The sequence below is a fragment of the Phascolarctos cinereus genome, unplaced genomic scaffold, assembly GCF_003287225.1.
Source record: "Phascolarctos cinereus isolate Bilbo 61053 unplaced genomic scaffold, phaCin_HiC Scaffold_4;HRSCAF=312, whole genome shotgun sequence".
Taxonomy (NCBI): Eukaryota; Metazoa; Chordata; class Mammalia; order Diprotodontia; family Phascolarctidae; genus Phascolarctos; species Phascolarctos cinereus.
In genome coordinates this window covers 205,280,306-205,303,259 of record NW_027555847.1, presented here as the reverse complement: position 1 = coordinate 205,303,259, position 22,954 = coordinate 205,280,306, and the positions used below count along the sequence as shown (strand labels likewise).

Here is a 22,954-nt window from a genome sequence, read left to right as displayed (position 1 = left end):
AAGCTGACACCTTTGCTCCTTACCCAAAAAGAATTTGGGTCTCATTTGTCTACAGGATTCTCCTTGAATTTTCCCACTTGATCAAGGAAGTGTATGCTGTTCATCTGAGGCTATAATAACTGGCTTTTCATTATCACCTATACCCAACCTCCCAATTCTCTTGTTACTCTGAACCTAGCCTAGCCCTTTATTGTTTTACCTCTATATGCCCCCACTTCCTAGCCTTAATCCTATCTAGACTCCATTCTCCCTTGGCCACAGTGGTCCAGGTCCCTGGCTGTTCTGTTCATCCCAGCTTACTGGCCACTCCCATCAAGATCTTCCCTAGATCCTTCCCACAATCTTTCTGTATATAAGGTCTGGTCTCCATTAAGGTGCTCAGATTCCTTAAGAACTTAGCCAAGGGTTCAGATTCTTATAATCTAGCCAATAGTTCATAAATGTTCAGATTCCTTAAGAGTCTGGCCAATATGGCAGATCTTGTCTTTGGCTGAAAGAAGGCTTGGGTCAAATTCATTTGGGCAGGACTCGTGTATTGTGATTTTGGGGTCTCAGCACCCCTAAACCTCTAAATCTCAACAGATTTAGAACTAGAAAGACAGAGACCATCCTAGTCTGCTCCTATGGAAACTGAAGCCCATTAAAGTGATGTTGACCAAAGTTACACAGAAGGTTAAGCTAAAGCAACTGAGACCTAGAGAAGTTGTCACTTGCCCAAGGTCATTTGGTCAGCAAATGGCAGAGTGAGGATTCAAACTCAGCACTTCTGACTCCAAATCCAGCACTCTTTGCTGTCTCCCTACATAGAAACTTCTGCATACTCTTATAGACCTCTCACTTCTACCTCCAAAAATGTGCTTTCCAACCTATTTTTCTGTCTTTCCTGTGTTCATATGCACTGAAATTATCAACTATTAAAGACTATATTGATTTAATTTGGAGGGACTTACTCAGTTCTTCTTCAACAATAGATTCTGGTGCTTAAATTGCAATTCTTTTGATGATGGGCTTATTTCAAGTACTTTTCATGAATACTGCAATATGGGAAGACCAAAAGTCCATGATATACTTTCCTCGGATGCTATGAAACCAATTCCATCAAAAGATAAAAACCCCATTTGGGGTTTTGACAGAGATATTGGAGCAGTTTACCATCTCCTTCTGCAGCTCATTTTACAGATGAGGAACTGAGTAAAACAGGGTTAAGTGACTTGCTGAGGCAGATAGTAAGTGTCTGAGGCTAGATTTGAACTCAAGTGCTCCTGACTCCAGGCCTGGCACTCTATCCACTGTGCTACCTAAGTTGTCCATATCATACTTATTTGTAAAACCAAAACTGCAATTAAGCATGAACTTCTGACTTAACCAAAAAATAGTTTTTTTAAAAAAAGTCCTATAGGCTAATTCTAACCAAAGTCAATCATAAATACTTTGAGTTCACTGGATGAGAATATTAAAACAGTCTCTGAACTTCACCTAAACTGCCATTTTCTTCAGTTCTTCCAGGCCCTGGTCTATATAGTAGGCCAAAAGCTTCCTGAAGGCGCACTTGACTCTGTTGGCTATATAGTCAAAGAGTGATTTAATAGCACAGAAATAAATTGAGCTTGTTTGTTTTTTCTGAAACATATTCACAAGCTGATTGTCAAGGCTAATCCTACCCTTTAATGCCCTCAATGACATGGCAATCATTTTTACATGGACACTCTCAGTATTCTGTTATTTCTTTTAAACGGAAAAAGCAGATTCCCTGTTTCTTCCTTTTTTCTGAATCCAAGCTCCTATTTGGGCTGCCTTCTAAATAGCTGCTTCCTGTGTGAGCCCAGCTTACACCTTACACCAGTTATACCTTAACACCACTAAAATGGTCAAGCCTTTTCTAGCTCCTTCCCCAGAATATTTTTAAGTGCTCACTGTTACTCCCTAGGAGGGATAGAACACTTCTCCAAGTTCCTGAATCACACACATTATTTTTGCTGTTGTTCAATTGTTTCAGTGGTGTCCAACTCTTCATGACCTCAAATGGAGTTTTCTTGGCAAAGATACTGGACTGGTTTGCCATTTCTTCTTCTACTTCCTTTTACAGATGAGGAAAATGAGGCAATCAGGGTTAAGTGACTTGCCCAGGGTTACGCTGCTCATGAGTGCTGGAGGCCAGATTTGAATTCAGGAAGATGAGTCTTCCTGACTCCAGGCCTGGCATTCTATCCACTGTGCCACCTAGCTGCCCCTATACTTTCTGTACAATACATATTTTCCATCATTCCCAACCAAAGAAAAAGAAAAGGTAGGTCCATTACTTGCCCCAAGGTACCTCTCCAAGCCCTCCTCCTGACATCCTCTCCAGCTGTTGTACATAATTCCTTTAGAAGTGCACATAAACTTTTAATGAGTGACTAAAGAGGAAAGCCCTCCCAGCTCCCCTTAGCAGGGGGATTAGCATGCATTATCATCCCATTCTACCTGACTGTCGGAATGAAATATGTAAGGGATCTGTGAAGAAACATCCAGAGCATTAATCAGGCACTGAGGAACAACTACTTTGAAAATATCCCAAGCGCTGTGTTTATTTGTGTAATCTGTTACATTTCACAGTGGCAGTTTTGGCAAGAGGAAAGATAAATTTACATTAGCTCACAATTCACCCTCTTCATCAACAATGGCTGCCTCCTTTCCCTCATTCTTAATCCTTCTTTTACACCTAAAGAAAACCAAGCTGTGCCCTTGGGTTGTTCAGAAATTAGAGATATTCACGGGTAAGCAAGTCAGTCTTATTCCTGACAATTTTGCTCCCTGTATTGGGGCTGATACTAATATTACTGCTTCACACTGGTATACTGTTTTATACTTTTCAAAGCATTTTCATGGCCATTATTTTACTCTATTCTTACAAAACCCCATGGGGAGGGGGGGGGGGCAGAGCCAAGATGGAGGAGTAAAAGTGGGGACTTGCTCTCCCAAACCCCTCCAAACACCTACAAAAATGGCTCTAAACAAATTCTAAAGCAGCAGAACCCACAAAAAGACAGAGTGAAACAAGTTTCCAGCCCAAGACAGCCTGGATAGTTGACTGGAAAGGTCTATTGTGCCAGGCTGGAAGAGGACCACAGTTCAGCTTGAGCACACAGGTAAAGCAGGCCTCAGCAGACCTGGAGCAAGCCTCAGAGGACTGAATCACAGGCAGCTGTGGCAGTTTCCAGACTTCTCAACCTATGAACACCAAAGACAACTTAGAAGGTCAGCAGGAAAAGTCTGTGTCTGCGGTGAGAGAGAAGCTAGGGGTCCCAGCCCCAGTCCCTGAGCGGCCCTGGGGCAGCAGCTGCTTCCTGAGCTTCTGGCCCACAGACTGAAGGGGAATCCAGTGGCTGATCAGAGGGGGTTTGTAGGGATCTCTCTGCTGGTGCAGGATTCTCTTGCTTTGCCTGTGCTTGGATAAGGGTGGCAGTCCTAGGGCAAGGAGGAGTGCTGGCATGCTGAAGGTTGTAGTGGCGGTGAAGAGAAATCCTCTTCACAGTTCCAAGACAGAAAAGAATGCTTGTGGTCACTCACAGACCAGAGCACAGGCCAGGAAAGGAGTAAACACCTCACCCTTGATCATAGCACCTTGGAAGAAATGAAAATTTACAGGTCCCTAAAAGTATCTCTGAAAACAGCTGCACAAAACACCCGAAGCTTGGGACAGTACATTCTCCACGCTGGAAACAGACCTTACCTTAACAAAGAGTTTATAACTCAAGTAACTGGCTGGGATCATGATCAAGCAGTGCAAAAAGAGTCAGACCATAGAATCTTACTTTGGTGACCAAGAAGATCAAAGCATACAAACAGAAGACAATAAAGTCAAAGCTCCTACATCCAAAGCCTCCAAGAAAAAATATTAATTGGTCCCAGGCCATGGAAGAGCTCAAAAAGGATTCTGAGAAGCAAGTAAGAGAAGTAGAGGAAAAACTGAGAATGACACAAGAAAATCATGAAAAACAAGTCAACAGCTTGCTAAAGAAGACCCAAAAAATACTGAAGAAAATAACACCTTAAAAAATAGCCTAAGGGGACAGCTAGGTGGTGAAGTGGATAAAACACTGGCCCTGAAGTCAGGAGGACCTGAGTGCAAATCCAGCCTCAGACCAAACACTTAACACTTACTAGCTGTGTGACACTGGGTAAGTCACTTAACCCCAACTGCTTAAAAAAAAATTTTAATAAAAAATATAATTTAAAAAATAGCCTAACCCAAATGGCAAAAGACGTCCAAAAAGCCAATGAGGAGAATGCCCTAAAAAGCAAAATTGGCCAAATGGAAAAGGAAGTCCAAAAGATTACTGAAGAAAATACTTCCTTAAAAATTAGAATGGAGCAATTGGAAGCTAATGACTTTATGAGAAATCTAGGCATTGTAAAACAAATTCAAAAGAATGAAAAAATAGAAAACAATGTGAAATATCTCATTGAAAAACAACTGACCTGGAAAATAGATCCAGGAGAGATAATTTTAAAATTACTAGACTATTTGAAAGCCATCATCAAAGAAAGAGCCTAGACATCATCTTTCAAGAAATTATCAAGGAAAACTGCCCTGATATTTTAGAACCAGAGAGCAAAATAGAAATGGAAAGAATCCATTGATCACCCCCTGAAAGAGAACCCCAAAGGAAAACTCCTAGGAATATTGTAGCCAAATTCCAGAGTTCCCAGGTCAAGGAGAAAATATTGCAAGCAGCTAGAAAGAAACAATTCAAGTGTTGTGGAAACACAATTAGGATAACACAAGATTTAGCAGTTTCTACATTAAGGAACCGCAGGGCATGGAATATAACATTCTGGAGGGCAAATGAGATAGGATTACAACCAAGAATCACCTACCCAGCAAAACTGAGTATAATCCTGCAGGGGAAAAAACAGTCATTCAGTGAAATAGGGGACTTTCAAGCATTCTTGATGAAAAGACCAGACCTGAATAGAAAATTTGACTTTCAAATACAGGACTCCAGTGGAACATGAAGAGGTAAACAGGAAAGAGAAATCATAAGAAACTTATTAAGGTTGAACTGTTTACATTCCTGCATGGAAAGATGATATTTGTAACTCATGAGTCATTTGTCAGTATTAGGGTAGTTGGAGGGAAAAAAATATATATGTAAACAGATAGATAGATAGATAGATAGATAGATAGATAGATAGATAGATAGATAGATAGATGGCACAGGGTGAGTTGAAGATGTTATCTGGAAAACAAAATTAAGGGGTGAGAGAGGATTATACCGGAGAAGGAGAAAAGGAGAGGTAGAATGGGGCAAATTATCTCACAAAAAAAAACAGAAAAGAAAATGCTTTTACAGTAGATGGGAAGTAGGGAAGGTGAGAGGGAATGAATGAATCTTATTCTCATAGGAGGATTTGGCTTAAGGAGGGAATAACATACATACTCAGTTGGTTATGGAAATCTATCTTACCCTACAGGAAAATAGGGGGGAAGGGGACAAGAAGCAGGGGGATGATAGAGGGGAGGGCAGATTGGAGGAGAGGGTAATCAAAAGCAAACACTTCTGAGGAGGGACAGGGTCAAAAGAGAGAACAGAATAAATGGGGGGCAGGATAGGATGAATGCAAATATACTTAGTTTTTTACAACATGACTACTATGGAAGTGTTCTGCATGACTACACATGTATCACCTGCATGGAGTTGCTTGCCTTTTCAATGAGGGTGGGTGGGGAGGGAGGAAGGGAGAAAATTTGTAACCCAAAGTTTTAAAAACACATGTTAAAAAAAATTGTTTTCACATGCAACTGGGAAATAATAAATACAGGAAATGGGGTATAGAAATCTACCCTTCCCTACAAGAAAATAGAAGGGGAAGGGGATAAGAGAAAAGGGGGAGAGATGGAAGGGAGGACAGATTAGGGGAAGGAGTATACAGAATGCATGCCATCTTGGGGTGGGAGGAGGGATGAGATGGGGAGAAAATTTGGAACTCAAAATCTTGTGGAAGTGAATGTTTAAAACTAAAAATAAATAAATTTTAAAAAAGAAAAAAACCCACTGAGGTAGATAAATAATACAGGTGCTATTTTGTCCTTGTTGCAGATAAGGAAACTGAGCTTCATAGAAGTTAAGTGATTGTTTTGTTGTTCAGTCATTTCAGTCATGGCTGATACTTCATGACCTCATTTGGGGTTTTCTTGGCAAAGATAATGGAATGGTTTGCTTTTCCAGTGGATCCAGTTTGTCAGGCAATCAGAAGTTAAGTGACTTGCCAGGGTCACACTGCTAGGAAGTATCTAAACCTGGATTTGAACAGGTCTTCCTGACTCCAGGCCCAATTCTCTATTGAGCCTTAGGTAATTGCCCTGATGCCTGATATCTGGTAACATCAATCTAGTAACTCCAAGCCTATTGGTTGAAACACCCACCGACCTAACTGTTGCCTAAGCAGCTCTATATAATCACAGATGAGGAATCACAGATAGGATTTCCTACCAAAACAGACCTTAGTAGTAGTCCTAACTCCATCATCTTGCAGATGAGGAAACTGAGGCCCTCTAAAGAGAAGTAATATTGATCAAAGTTACACAGTATGTAGGAGAGTAAATTTGAATTCAGGCCTTGTGACTCCAAATGCAAGGTTCTTTAAAGTGAGATCTTCTCTATTCATTTTTCTTTTCAAGAAAGGTCAAAGTAGGTAGGCCTCCTCTGACCTTTCTGAAGACTTCAGATTTGAAGCTGTCATCACTGAATGATCTCAGTACATCCAACCCCAAGAAAGAGAAGAGGTTGGACCCCACGTTCAGGCTCAGAAACCAAGCTGAAGTTATTTGTGAAATGCTTTGTTGTCCCTTTCTTGGTAGTTCCCTCTACCTCCCCTCTACCTTTTTCTTCTTTTGCTTTTTTCCCTCTTGATAGAGATTTGTTCCCTATGTTAGCAAAAATGGAACAAGCAAGGAAGAAAGTTTAAAAGACAAAAATAGCAACATCTGTGTGAGAGATAACAGAATTAGGAAGTTTGTTGCCTGGGGTAGAACACATCTCTGAGTAGGGGTGGTGGCGGGAAGGACTGAGCTGTAGTCTCACCAGGGCAATAAAATTAATAAATCATGCATTGAGTAATACTCTTCAGCTTAGTGTATTAGCCCAAGCATTCTGCAGCATCTATCATGCCTGCAGCAACTCACCTTAGTGGGTTCCAAAAGCCCACAGAAGGACCAGGAGGGAAAGTTTTTTAAAGAGAAGCAGCTATTTTTCTTAATTAAAATGAGGTTATTGGTATTTTTTACCTGACACTCAGCCAGATATTCATGTTTGAATTCAAGTGGCTAAATTTCAATTTTAAATTTACAAAACGAGTCACATATTCATCCTCATCAAACCTGAGGGAAAACAGGACTTTTCCAAGAACAAACTCTTACTTTTGTATAATGCTTTTTATCTCCTTAAAGCACTTTCATCTTGCTTCAGGGTCGAAATTTCCCACCTTCTACAGGATGCCTTCCCCAAAACCCTCTAAATTTCAGTGCTTTCCCTATCTTAATTATTTCCTACTTATCCTGTATATAACTGATTTATATTTACCTGTTTGTGTGTTGTTTTCCCCATTAGATTGTGAGCTCCTTGAATGCAGGGACTGTCTTTTGCCTTTTATATATATATATATTTTTTGTATCTCCAGCACTTAGCACAGCATCTGGCACATAGTAGGCATTTAATAAATGTTTGTTTAATTGAATTGAGGCAAATGATTCAAACCCCTCTCCTTGGTCTCCTCATCTATAAAATAAAGAGGTTGGATTAGATGGCCTCTTAAGATCTTCTAGTTCTAGATCTATGATGCTTCATCCTAACTGAACTTCTCTCACTTAACAAATGAGGAAACCAAAGCTGGGGAAGGTGAAATGATTTGCCCAAGGTCACAGAGCAAGTCAAGGGAAGACTTAGTACTTAAACCCAAGACTTAAAATATGTATATTTTTAAATTGTGAATTTAAGAGTCATCAACAAATAAGAACATTTCCATACATAAAGTATGACAGAAAAAGAACAATGTACATGAAATCATGAGTCTGCCATATGCAGACTGTAAGGGGTTTTTAAAGTATGCTTCAAAGAGGAACCATCACTGATCTTCTTGTCTGCGTCCCCTTCTGAACTTCAGCTCTCTTCTGTGCATTTTTATGTGTTTAATTAACATTCTTTGTTTTGCATCACTCATTACTTCCCACTGCATTCCTCTCTTCTTTAATAAAAACCCTCTTTTGTAATAAATAAGTATTGTCAAGCAAAACAGACTTTTCGAAGGCATGATTTTTGCCTTAACACTCTATTTTCCCATCTGCTATCTCCTTGTAGCTTCTCATCTCCTCTGAGAGGGACACAGGTCAATACAGCAGTTAGGTAGCACACTGAAAAATGTTGGATTTGAGGTCAGGAAGATCTGAGGTTTTAATCCTACTTCGAACACCTACTAGCTGTGTGAAACTGAGCAAGTCATTTAACCTCAATTTCCTCATCTGTAAAATGGGGATAATAATAGCACCTACCTCAGATGGTTGTTGTAAAGATCAAATAAGATAACATATATAAAGCATTTTGCAAACCTCAAAGTGCTATATACATTTTAACTGTTATGGTGATGATGATGACAATGCCTATTTTATGGATGAAGATGCTAAGGCACAGAGAGCCTAAGCAACTTGTTGAAAGTCACATGGCTAGTTAACCTAACAGCAAACCTAAAGACTAGAAAACCCAAGTGTCCTGACTCTTGGGTTTTTTGGTTTGTTTGTCTTTCTGCCTGAGACTTCATCCCCAATGAATATCAATGAATCTTCCTAGGCAATAGAAGTCAGTTTAATTTCCCTGGTGTGAAACAACCCAAAATTTAGACATAGAGGTTAATTTGTTGTTGTTGTTGTTCAGTCATTTCAGTCGTGTCTGACTCCTCATGATCCCATTTGGGGTTCTCTTGGCAAAGAGACTGGAGTGCTGTGCCATTTCCTTCTCCAGCTCATTGTATGATAAGGAAATTGAGGCAAACAAGGGCAACTGACTTGCCCAGGATCACACAGCTAATAAGTGTCTGAGGCCAGAGTTGAACTCGGGTTATCCTGACTCTAGGCCCAGCACTTATCCACTGCACCACTTAGCTGCCTCTAGAGTTAAATGTAATGACAATTAATGCCTGGAGAAGAATATTCTGAGGCTTGAGCAGCCACACACATCTTCTTTAAAGTGAAGCTCTTTCCACTCCTCCCTTTAGCCAGTGATTCTTTCCAGGCCTCCTCAAAAGTTTGGAAGACAGAGATAAGTACTGAAATCCCTTCTACAGAGTAGCTCTTTAGAGCCTTCAAAACCATAAGTAGGGCAGCTAGGTGGCTCAGCGGATAGAGCACCGGCCCTGGAGTCAGGAGGAACTGAGTTCAAATCCGGCCTCAGACACGTAACATTTACTAGCTGTGTGACCCTGAGCAAGTCACTTAACCCCCATTGCCCAACCAAAAACCCCCCAAATCCATAAGTAAATAAGTCATCATTATCCATAGTGGAACATCACATGGCTTTGTGGAAGGTTCTTTCACTTGCTAGCTATGTGACCTTAATCAAATCACTTCATCTGTCTTAGTCAATTTCCTCATTTGTAAAACTGTGATTATTCTTTGGCTGTGAGGATCAAATGACAGACCAATTTGTAACGATTGGTATCAAGATGCTATCATTATCATCATCTTCTTTCTGGGTATTGTCAACACCAGTGCCCCAATCCTGAAGACAGTCCTGTCCTATTAGTCAAGGGACTTGTGGATGTTTGGCAAATATTTAATATGGTCATTGGATTAATGGAGGATAATCAGTATGGGCTGTCCAAAGTGTTGCTGAGGTACTATGGCTAGAGAGTAATTCTGGACTTCACTGAATAAAGGCCTTATTAGCTTTGGGGGTCTCATCCTAAGCCTTTACACATCTATGATGGGAAATGATCCTAACTTCCACTCCTGATTTCTTCGGAGTTGAGTTTTTTTGTTTGCTTGTTTGTTTTTTGGTAGGCAATGGGGTTAAGTGATTTGCCCAGGGTCACACAGCTAGTAAGTGTCAAGTGTCTGAGGTCATATTTGAACTCAGGTCCCCCTGACTCCAAAGCTGGAGCTCTATCCACTGCGCCACCCAGCTACCCCTTATTTTTTTGGAAGTGACTGATAGGAAAAACTCAATATGTTGTTTGATTGTTTATGGTACCTCTGAGTATGATATAATTTCCCTATTTATCTCCCTTGGCATTGTGAATTTATATTTTTATTTTGATAGCAAAATTGCAAGTCCTTCTTTTTTGGAATTATCTGATACACAGTAAATTTTATCCAAGCTTCTCACTCATTCTTCATGTGTCTTCATCTTCATTTTTAAATGTTTCTTGTAGGTAACATTATTGGATTTTGTTGTCTTATCCATTCTCCCACTCTTATGCAGTAATATTGGATTATTTAATAAATTCATATATAAAGTTGTGATTATTATGCTGCATCTTCCTCTATTCATTGATTGACATCTCCATTATCTTCTAAGTCAGCAATTTTTCTATAGGATTAGTTTTGTTTATATTACTTTAATGCTAGTCAAACCTCCTCTCCAATTATTTATTATATCTAAAATTCCTAAAATGTACTTAAATTACAAATTTACATTTCCTTTTATTTACCTGATTGTCTCCTTTTTACCCTTCCTTTTTTCCCACCCAGCTAAACATCTAATTCAAAAACTTCAGTTCCTGACCCCCAATTATTAGTTTACAGAATATTCTTTTGAAGCACTTTTTTCTAAGTTTTCCTTTGCTTTGTCCTTATCCTTATTTCCTTTCCCTTTTATATGACCCTGAATTCTATTCTCCAGTTCATGAGATGTACCCTAATGTATTCCTTCATAACTCCCATCTCATATCTCATGAAAGTAGAGCTTCTGGAGTACTAATTACCTCCTCCATTCCATTTCTATATTGTTTTAATAGGTCTTACCTTAATCCTTTTTTTAAAAAAATTTCTGCTATGCCTCACTCTTAGAAATATTAATTCATGAAGGAGGCAATGTAAAGTTAAAGAAGTGTTATGTGGTGAGAATTACTTTATGTCAAAAGGCTAAGTCCTACCCCACCTTATCATAATCATTTACCACTCCTAAGGTTAGTTTATCCTATCTCAGTTTCTATATTCTCCCCAACAACTCAGATGCTTGCTACCCCTTCAGGACTCATGTATTTCCTGTCCTGGTTGAAGATGCAATTCTAGTCCCAGAAGAACTAATTCAAAGATGGTTTTCCAATTTACAAATTCCAACTAGACCAAATGGATTATATAAAGCCCTGCCTCTTACCATAAATCTCCCCTCCTTGGATATGTTCTTTAGCGCTGCCCCTTTTTTTTTGATAGGGACTCTGACAGCTATACTCTGAAGCACAAACCTGCGAAACTGTTTGTGCTGGTTGAATGTACCCAATGTAGGTCGAAGGATGGGCGTATTGAATGGAAGCTCTAAATATAATAGTTGTCTAATGTTATTTCTTGATGTTTATGTCTTGTATGATATTTTTCTTTTCTTATCTTGTAGAATCAGCTTTAGTTACTGCACATGTGCCACATCTTCTCTTTCCTTAAGATTTTGGGGTTATAGAGATATGCAGAAAAAAAAGATATTCTGTCACCTTATGAATCTCATAATGAAGATTCATTTTATAGCTGGAAAGATCTTTTAAAATCATGCCACAAAACCCTCCCATTTTGAAGTTTTGAAAATTGAGACTTACCTTTCTGATAAAGGCCTCTTTTCTAAAATATATAGGGAATTAAGACAAATTTGGAAGAACACAAGCCATTCCCCAACTGATAAATGGTCAAAGGATATGGACAGTTCTCAGATGAAGAAATTAAAGCCATCTATAGTCATATGAAAAAATGCTCTAAATCGTTATTGATTAGAGAAATGCAAATCAAAACAACTCTGAGGTACCACATCATACCTATCAGATTGGCCAACATGACAAAACAGGAAAATGATAAATGTTGGAGAAGATGTGGGAAAATTGGAAGGCTAATACATTGTTGGGGGAGTTGTGAAATGATTCAACCATTTTGGAGAACAATTTGGAACTATGCCCAAAGGGCTACAAAAATGTGCATACCCTTTGATCCAGCAATAGCACTTCTAGGGCTATATCCCAAAGAGATCAAACAAATGGGAAAAGGACCCACATGTACAAAAATATACATAGCAGCTCTTTTTGTGGTGGCAAAGAATTGGAAATTGGAAGGATGCCCATCAATTGGGGAATGACTGAGCAAGTTGTGGTATATGAATGTAATGGAATACTATTGTGCTATAAGAAATGATGAACAGGCTGACTTCAGAAAAACCTGGAAGGACTTATATGGTCTGATGCTGAGTGAAGTGAGCAGAAGCAAGAGGACTTCGTACACAATAGCAGCCACATTATGCAATGACTAAGAATGTTAAACTGAACTCTTCTCAGCATTACGAGGATCTAAGACATTTCCAGAGGCCTCAGGATAGAAAATGCTGTCCACATCCAAAGAAAGAACTATGGAAGTCGAATTGCTCTCACTTATTTTTACCTTCTGTTGAGTTTTGTTTCATCTTCCTGATGGTTCCTCCTATTGGTTTTAATTTTTACTTACAACTTCACTGATGTGAAAATATGTTTAATGGGTATGTAAATGTAAAGTCTATGTCAGATTGTGCACCATCTAGGGGAGGGTGGGTGGGAGAAAAAGGGAGAAAAATTTTCAACTCAAAAGCATATGGAAAAAAAATAAATTTAAAAAAATTAAAAAAAAAGAAAATTGAGACTTACAAAGAAGTTACTGCTTAAAGTCACACAATAAGTAGAAGAGCTGTGATTAGAACCTAGATCCTCTGAATCCAAAACCTTCTTTCATTGTAGAGGGTAAAGTCAAATGGGTTCCTTCCTCTTCTTAGTCCCTACCCCTACTAAGACTCTAGAGTAGATAATTCAGTCTTTAGTTGTCACAGTCACGCTTCCTTCCTTGTGGAGAACTAGGTGTAAAGCTAAGAACAATGTGTCAAATATAGCATTGAAAAGGGTTTCTATCACCCTCACCCTATCCCTTTGCAGGAGTGGGAGGTTCACAAGTGTTGAACATTACATATTTTCAGACTTTTTTGATGCGTTTATTAATTATGCTGATTTTTCCCTTCTTTTTTGTCTTAAAAAATCATATTTTTATGGGATAGCTCTCTAAGAGGGAGGGGTTGGAAGAGGAAAATGGGGGAAATTATGATGATGGAAAAAAAAACCTCCAAAGACATCAATAAAAACTTATTAAAATAAAATAAATATTTTGCCTATTAAAAAAAAAAGGTGTCTAATTTAAGGAAATAAATTTCTAATACATGATGTTCCAAAAGCCTCAGTTCAGTTTTAAGGTTTTAAAGCTTAAAATTTTGAATTATTAAAGCTTAAAACTTTAAGCATTAAAGTTTAAAACTACACTAAGACTTTTAGGACCCATGTATATATTACAATGCTTTAAAAGAACTGGAGTTTCATTGTGTACTCTATCTACCCACAAAGGTTAAAATCCCTTTAAAAACTTAGTGTTTTTATGTGTTGCTGTGCTCCAAAAAAAAGTCACCCGATGGAAAATCTTCTAGTGAGGAGAATATTAGTATTATTACTAACTATGATGTTTTGATTTTGTACATAAACTGCATACACATTGTATTTTTATAGAACATATAATTGCAAAAGACCTCTATGAAAACTACAATCTTGTCTGAATATTACCATTAATGATAAGTGACTTAAAAACCCATCAAGGTTATGTGTGACTTCTAGAGAAGGAAGTCTAATCAGGTAGTGAGAGAAAGGATTGGACTTCTATCCATGAAATATTAAAACCAAGAACAGTAGTTCCCATTTAGGGCTCATGAACCCCCAAGGGATTCACAACGGTGCTCAAAAGGCGCCCTAAGCAGTAAATAATTGTAAAGAACATTATAAGTAGTACATTAAATTACCCTGGGAGTTTACAACATTTTTTTTGTGGTTGAAAAGGGTTCACAGAACAAAAAAATTTGGGAACCACTGACCCAGAGGAAGGCCTCTAGCATGTTGTGTGGATCCCCTTCTATGGATAATTTACAAAATGGCATTGGCAAGAATCACACAAGTTATATATGCATCAGTGTGTCACAACTTGAAACAGTGGAAGAGTGCTCATTCTGATGAGACAGAGCATAAATCCATCAGAGTATCTCATTTGAGTCTCACAGCTACCCTATGAGGTAAACAAGTAAATACTCCTGTTTGAAACATAAGGAAAAACACACAGGGAGGCTAATTTGTTCCAGGTCACACAGCTAGTTAGCAACAAAGCAGAGAATAGAACTCAGATTCTCTGCCTAAATTCATTGTTTTTTGCTTTGCCCTTCAAGACACTCAAATGGGAAATGGGAACTATCCATGGTGAGGAGATAAGGAGCATGCCACAAGGGAAGAATACAGTGGAGACCCACCAAGAAACAAAACATTGGAATGCCCATCCTTTACAAAACACAGTTTCCTCATCTTAACAAACCCATCTTCGGACTCTTTTAGGATGATTTGAAATATTTATACTGACCTTCTGCCCAGGTTCCTCTAGCTGATCCTTGCTTATTTCTCTCCATAACAAAGGCTCTTTCCTATTCCCTGAATGCCCAAGACTTTCATCTGTGGACTAAATAAAGAAGTCTATCATCAGACCACACTTCAAAGGGTTACGAAAAAGGTTGCACTTCTGAGTTTCTGTGAAGAATTATCACCAGTAACAACAAATAATAGACAAGAGCCAACGGAAGCTGGTAGAATCTATACAGCTGGCAATGAGGGTAAAACAAAAGCCTACAGTATCTGCCAATGAGAAGGATTAATGGTGTCTGGCAATGGTGGTAATTTAAATGAAATTAGTCAACTGCCTTAAAATATCAACAAATAATCAACAGCTCTGGGAGCTCATCTAGTTTCCAAAATAATATTAAGTACCTAAAATGCCATTACAAGAAAGGACTCTCTCTGCTATCACATACATAAAACAAGACTGTGGAAAGGAGGATTGAGTAGTAACAGAGTAAGGATATTTTTTATCCTTCCTCTCTCTCAGACTGTGGCTAAGCACTTGGCTTTTTCCCACTATATATAAAAGATCAAGGCCCAAAGGCATCTGTTTGGAGGGAGTCAAATGGAGAGGCTTTTATGGAAACCATTGCCAAATAACTAACCAAATGCTTGCAAAAACCATTGCAACCCCCTTTGAGAGTGCGGTACTGAACTGATAGAGGAGGTAGCATGGTACAAATGGATCTGCAGTCAGAGGACTTCAGTTTAAATTCCAACTCTGTCACAATGTGCCCCTAGACAAGTCATTTAGCCTGTTAGGGCCTCTTTTCTCATCTATGAAATGAGGATATTAGACTAGGTAACTCTAAGGTCCCTTCCAGCTCTAAAGCTACGAAAATACCTTACATTGGGAGATACTCTCTCAGAAGGTTGATTCATACATGTATTGAGCTTCATTCCCAAGCTAGCAAATGTGTTATTACTCACGTAAGATAGAACTACAGGACATCTGCTTGTTCCAAGTAGATTTGTCACTGGGTTTGGAGGAGAGGAGGGGAACAGCTAGGTTACACAGTGGATAGAGTGCCAGGCCTGGAGTCAGGAAGATGAATCTTCCTGAGTTCAAATCTGACCTCAGACACTTACTAGCTGTGTAACCCTGGGCAAGTCATTTAATCTTTTTGTCTCAGTTTATTATCTATAAAATGAGCTGGAGAAGGAAATGGCATACCACTCCAAATGGGGTCACAAAAAGTTCGACATGACTGAAAATGACTGAATAACAACACTTGAAACAACTGCAAAATAGGCAGACAGTATGAGGTATGTGAGTCAAGCTAAAGCAAGTTGATATGCCCCTACAAAGTGGTGACTTTGGTTTCATAATTACTATGCTCCCAATGCTACAGCCACCTAACCAGAGTTGAGACAAAACTCATCCACAAATGTGTAGAGAGACTAAGCAGAGGAATTCCCTGAGCAGCCTGCTGAATTCCTAGGGTAATGAGCCTTTGTTCAGAACTTTGATTCATTAGATTGTAAGCTCTTTGAGGGCAGAGACTGTCTTTTGCCTCTTTTTTTATCCCCAATGCTTAGCACAATGCCTGGTACATAACAGGCACTTAATAAACATAAACTGAATGAATGACTGATCCAGTTTAATTAAATAAACATTCATTAAGTGCCCATTATGTGCAAAGCAAAACATTCCTCTCTCAAGGAACTTCTATTTTGCTGAAGTGATATAATACATATGCATATGTATGCACACACACAGACACAAAATTCAAAGCATAATTAATTTCAGATGGGAACAGGGGAATGTGACAGTAGGGAATAAAAAATGGCCTCCTATAGATGACAATGGAGGGGTGTCTTTTTTTTTAATTTTAATTTTTTATTTAACATGAATCTATTTTCTCTCTCTCCTACTTCCCTCCTACCTGACTGGGGGGAAAATTCCTTGTAACAAATAGGCATAGTCAAACAAAACCAATTCTTTCAATGGTCATGTCCAAAAACTAATATGTCTCATTCTGTACCATAAGTCCATCACTTCTTTGTCAGGAGGTGTATAGCCTGCTTCATTATCAGTTCTCTGGAATCATGGATGGGTATGTCAGAGTTCTTACAGCTTTCAAAGTTATTTATATTTATAGTATTATATAAATTGTTCTGGTTCTGCTGATTTCATTCTTCATCAGTACATGTAAATTTTTTTTTAAATTTTATAATATTGATGCCATAGTATAAATTGTTCTGTCAATTCTGCTATGCATCTAGTTCGTACAAATTTTTCCATGTCACTTTAAAATCTTTTCCTTCATCTCTTACAACAATATTAAATTACATTCATAAATAACATTCCTTAATTGATGGGCTTCCCCTTAGTTTCTAGTTCTTTTCCACCACAAAAAGAACTGCTATATTTTTTGCATACATAGGATCTTTTCCTCTTTCTTTGAGCTCTTTGTGGATTACACCTACCGGAGGTATAGATAGGTCAAAGTTATTCCCTTCTAATTCCTTTATTAAATTAAATTTTATTTTTTTAATAAATGAAAATCCATCTTCTCTCCCTCCCACCATCCTTCCCCCTGTTGAGAAAGCAAGAAAAACAAAACCCCTGCTACACAGTCAAGAAAAACTAATTCCCTCATTGGCCTTATCCAAAGAACATGTCTCTGAATCCATCACCTCTCTATCTGAAATCAGATAGTACATTTCATGAAAAGTTTTTTCTTTCTTTTCTTTGAAGCTCCTTTTTGAAATCTGCTTTGTTTTACTTAGACAATCCCTTCCTTAACTACCTCCCTCTTATTTCCCTCTTTCCTTTATCCCCTTTCCCTCCTGTTTCCTTGTTGAGGGAAATGTATTTCTGAACCCAATTCTATGTGTTCTTCCCTTCTTTGACCAGTTCAGATGAGAATGAGGTTCAAGTGCTTGCCTCTCTCCCTTGTTTGTGTAGATTTATCCTGGTATATCCCAGTTATATGAGGTTATATATTCCTCTTCCCCTTCCTTTCCATCTTCTTTTAAGATCATTAAAATATAACAGAACCACTCCCGGGCCCTCTATCTGATTACCTAATTCTATGCTTGATAATGATAGAGTTCTGAGGTGAAGCATGCATCATCTACCCATATTAAAACATAAAGTTTATCCTTGTTCAATCTATTACAATTACTTGCTCATATTTATGTTTTTGTGTTTCTCATTCCTGTGTTTGTATTTCAAAATTTCTACTCAGCTCCAATCTTTTGACCAAGAATACTTGGAAGTTTTCTCATTTCATTAAAGGTCAATTTTCTCCCCTGTAAGATGATACTCCGTTTTGCTGCATGATATTCAATTTTTCTTAGATATATGCCTATAACTTTTGTCTTCTGTAACATGGTTGGTTGGTATCCTTCATTTTTGAAAAAGACCCGAATGACATTACTATGTTAGAGTCAAGTTACAACATGTCCAACTATGGCTGATTAGACCAATACAAGCTTGGAATGCTCTACCACAGATTGGGCACAAATAGTCCATGTGAACATTTGGGGTGGATTCTCTAAATTTGTGCATCTCACATTTCTTTTGAGGTACTTCAATTCTGCTTTGCTCATAGAGCACAGCACCTTCTCTGACGAAGGCATGCCATGCTGAGCAGTCCTGGGTCAGCATCTCTCACGTCATGCAATCAAATCCGAAGTTCTAAAGAGAGACCTTCAGTGTCCTTGTATTGCTTTTTCTGACCACCAAGCACTTGCCTTGTGTGAATTCTCCATAAAAGTCTTTCATGCAATCATACATTTGGCATTCAGACAACGTGGCCAGTCCATCAGAGTTGAGGACCTCAGTGTCTGGTACCGGGTGATCTTCAGAATCTTCCTAATATCTTTTACCTTCTGTAATATAGTATTCCAAGCTCTCCACTCCTATGAGGTAGTGGCTGCTAAACCTCGCATAATCTGTATTGTGGCTACTCAGTATTTGAATTCTTTCTAGCTTTCTGGAGGCAGGTGGTGCAGTGAATAGAGTGGTGGGGATTGAGTCAGATGACCTGAATTCTAATCTTGCCTCAGACACTTACTAGCTACATGACCATAAGTTAACTTCTGTCTGCCTCAATTTCCTCAACTATAAAATGGAGAAAATAATAGCATTTTCCTTCCAGAGTTGTTGTGAGAATGAAGTAATATTTATTAAACACAGCACAGTGCTTAGAACATAGAGGGCACTTAATAAACACCTGTTCCTTACTGACTGCTTGCAGTATTTTTTTTTCTTTGACCTGGAAGCTCTCAATTTTTGCTTTACTATTTTTTTATTTGAGAGTTTCTTTGGGAAAGTGACTGATGGACTGTTTTTTTAATTTTTACTTTGTCCTCTGGTTCTAAGAGATCTGTGACCCAGAATTGGGTAGTGAGCAACAGAACCATTTATTGGTACTAAGTTCCACAAGGTTAGGTCTCTGTATACTGGATCTGAGACTCTTCTTATCCTGGTACATAGGCTCTCCCTTTGAAAGACTGGTCCGAGTAGTTGTTCCGGACTAGACTTTGACCACAGAATTTGCAGATGTCTCCCTATACTGCCATGGTCTGGAAAAAACTATTGCTGTGATTTTTTTCTTGGGTTTCTTTAACAGGACCCAGTCTGTGTATTTTCTAGATGTGTGTAGAGATGTGATGGAAGGATGCTTTTCTGTAACTCCAGCCACTCTGCAGTCTTGGCCTCACTTCCTGAGCTTTACTTTCACAGAAGCTCTTCCCCTGGAAAGATATGGACATAACTATTCACAACCTTACTGAGAGGATTAGAGTACATCTAGGTATGCTTTTCTTAATATGAGGGCATCTCCTTAAGTTTCACTAATTAAAGATTAATTGGATGAGTGGCAGAGTGGTCTTTGTTTTCCCTATTCCATAGAGGTAGAAAGGGGGAAAGGAAAGGTGGAGTTATCAGAGAGGGAAGAAGATTGTATCCATCTTTAATAGGTTACTATTAGTCCTGTCTGTTTTCTGCATTTTCTGTAGAGTGAAATAAATGTGGTCCTGTATTTGAGATATATATTCATATCTGTAGAGACCTAGATATGAGTTACATTCTGAGACACCCTGGCGGAAATTTTAATTGGAAATAAAAGAAGCCTTTTAAAAAGATATGAGGAAGGAGAGGGGTGCTACCAAGATTGAACCTGTTCAGTGTAGGCCTGAATCTTGAGATTTCCTTGGTCATGGGTGCCATTTCTTCCAAAAACCTGCCAAACTTCTAGAAGAAAAGTCGCATAAATAGGGAGGAAGGGTCATGCTAAGGCAAAATAAATACTACAGTAGTTGAGTTTCATCACTAACTGACTCAGTTACTTTAGGGAAGACACTTAACCTTTCTAGGCTTCAGTTTCTTCATCTGTCTAAAAAGAAAATATAATACCTCCCTCCTTCTTTATCCTATGAAACTCTTGTGAAGATTAAATGAGATATTTTAAAGGGCTTTGAAAAGTATGGATAATTTCATATCATATGCAAAATATTACTGGATAAAGAATTGCTTGGAGGGCCAGCCTTAACTTCAACCAACAGAGACGCCTGCTTGGCCTTTTGCAAAATGAACATCATGACACCTTACCTATCCAGGTGGGATACAAATAATCATAGGGGAGAGTTCAGAACTAACAATTTCACATAGAAATCAGATGGCAGACAGAAAGAGGCAGAAGTTACTTCCAGTGGACCTTAGACATCAGATGAACTCTATGCCAGAGTCCAGGACCAATTTTAACAACTGTTCCTTTATCAAAAACAGTGTACAAAGGGCAGCTAGGTGGCACAGTAGATAGAGCTCCAGTCTTAGAGTCAGGAGGACCTGAGTTCAAATCTGACCTCAGACACCTGACACTTACTAGTTGTGTGACCCTGGGCAAATCACTTAATGTCGACTGCCTCACCAAAAAGGAAAAAAAAGGACCAATTCATTGAATATCATATAAAAAACTATAGAAATAGGTCATATCACTGAACCATTCCTCCCAATGTTCTGACAAGGGCAGTGGTTTTGTAAGGATAATTGCCTTGCATGATTATCTCTACTCTCCTTTAGTTATAGATTTCCATAAAATAATGGAGATGAATGTAATTCTTTTGAATTAAAAGTGTGGGTAAACATGAGGTATTAACATTGCTATTAAAACCAACCTCAATCTTTAAAATCAGCTTTTATGTAGCACAAAAGTGTGATATTATCTGTGGTGCTACTGATACTGTGGACAAACAAAACTGTCTCCAGGAACCAGAGGGAACATGAGGATTTTATGTCTCTCATATGATTCGGATATTCCATCCTCATCTGTGTGAGAGTAAATTATGTAGCCTGCTCTGGATTTTCTTTTACTGGCTGACCATCCATAAGATCATTGAACATTATCAGGCGACACTTGGAGACTATCACATGGTTGATCAAGCATTCTCTGATGCTTTCTGTCCATCTGCTGGCAGCTCACACAGGATACAGGGACTGTCGGCTGAGAATAATCTTCAAATGTCAGCAGAGTTCATGAGCTCTTTTGATTTGTGCTATATCCAAATTCTGGCTCAAGAGAGGAAGTCTTGCTTGGAAAGTAAGTCAAATGGATTTAGTTACAGTTCCAGCAATATGTTTGTCATGAGCAGGATATATTATTCAGACAATGATGATACCCTTCATTATTAGGTTGCTCCCTTCTTTCCAGCAAAGAAAATATATGATCATGACTCTACTCATCTGGAGATCTTACAAGGTGTTATGAAGAGCCATCATCAGTGGAATGCCAACCAGCTTTTTTTTTTAAGTTAAAATGCAAATAGGTAGTCTTTACTTTAGATACACAAACACACCTTGTTCCTACCCAGAATGAGAAGTTAAGAAAAGGTTACCAAGGAATGTCATCAAATCTCTATCTCGAGATATCTTTAAAAATAAAACAAAATCCCATAGATAGGGTCATTTACTTGAGAATAATAACTCTTGAAACTAGGCATTGACCAACATCTCACACCAAATACCAAGACAAGCTCAAAATGAGCACATGATTTAGACATAAAGAGTGACATTCTAAGTGAAAATAGGAAAGCATGGAAGATATTACCTGTAAGATCTATTGATAAGGGAAGAGTTCATGACCAAACAAGAGATAGAGAGGTTCATAGGAGGTAAATGGATAGTTCTCATTACATGTACAATCAAAACCAACGCAGCCAAAATTAGAAGAAAAGCAGGAAACTGGGAGGAAAACTTTCTACCAAGTTTCTCTAAAAAATTTCATTTCTCAAATATATAGGTAACTGAGTCAAATTTATAAAAAAAAAGATCCATTCTTCAATTAATAAATGGTCAAAGGATATGAACAGGTCATTTTCAGAAGAAATCAAAGCTATCAATAATCACGTGAAAAAAAATGCTCAAACTCACTAATTAGAGAAATGTAAATTAAAACAACTCTGAGATACCACTTCACACTTATCTGATTGGCAAAGATGACAGAAACGGAAAATAACAAATGCTGGATGGAGACGTGGAAAAATAGGGACCCTAATGGACTGCTGGTGGAATTGTCACCTGGTCCAACCATCTGGAAAACAATTTGGAACTATGCCTGAAATTGACCCAGCAATATCACTGCTAGTTCTATACCCTAAGGAAATCAAAGACAAAGGAGAAGGACCCATATACACAAAAATATTGATAGTAACTCTTTTTGTGGTGGCAAAGAAAGGAAATTGAGGAGATGCTCATCAACTGGGGAATGTCTGAACAAGCTATGGCATATGAATGTGATTGAATGCTATTGTGCTATAAGAAACAATGAAGGGGATGGTTTCAGAAAAATCTTGGAAAACTTACATGAACTGATGTAAAATGAAGTGAGTAGAACTAGAATAAAAAAGTAAAAGCAGCATTGTAAAAATAATCAACTGTGAGAGACTTAGAAACTGATCAAAACAATGATTCATGACAAGTCCAAAGAACTCATGATGAGAAATGCTACCCACCTCCATATAGAGAACTGACTGATGGACTCAGAATGCAGATTAAATATTTTTCCTTTCTTTTTCTTTTTTTAACATGGCTAATGTGGAAATATATTTTGCATGATTTCATATGTATTAGGGTATCATATTTCTTGCTTTCTCAATGGGTGGGGGTGGGGTGGAGGGAAGGAAAGAATTTAGAACGGAAAACAAAAATGAGAATAATAGCTGTCTTCCTGAAGGTTATTAGCTATCTGAACCAAACCTTTTTCTAAGGCTCTGAATAACCTGCCATCCCAAAATCTCAACCTGTTCACAGAAACTATGGCAGCACTTTCATTTT

General features: G+C 38.3%; 1 protein-coding gene across 4 annotated transcripts in view; it reads right to left on the bottom strand.

Moving 5' to 3' along the window:
* Window positions 1-3,159: 3,159 nt before the first annotated feature.
* Window positions 3,160-22,954, bottom strand: part of LOC110198228 (BOS complex subunit NOMO1) — an 80,614-nt gene continuing 60,819 nt past the window's right edge. For 2 of the 4 annotated variants that reach the window (XM_020972411.2, XM_078152860.1), the window contains one exon: window positions 14,570-14,734. In XM_020972411.2, the coding sequence (XP_020828070.2) occupies window positions 14,585-14,734 (150 nt within the window). In that variant the 3' untranslated portion in view covers window positions 14,570-14,584. Of the gene's footprint in view, window positions 3,211-14,569; window positions 14,735-18,781; window positions 19,378-22,954 lie in introns of those variants that run through there. The other 2 variants (XM_020972409.2, XM_020972412.2) reach the window with 2 other exon arrangements.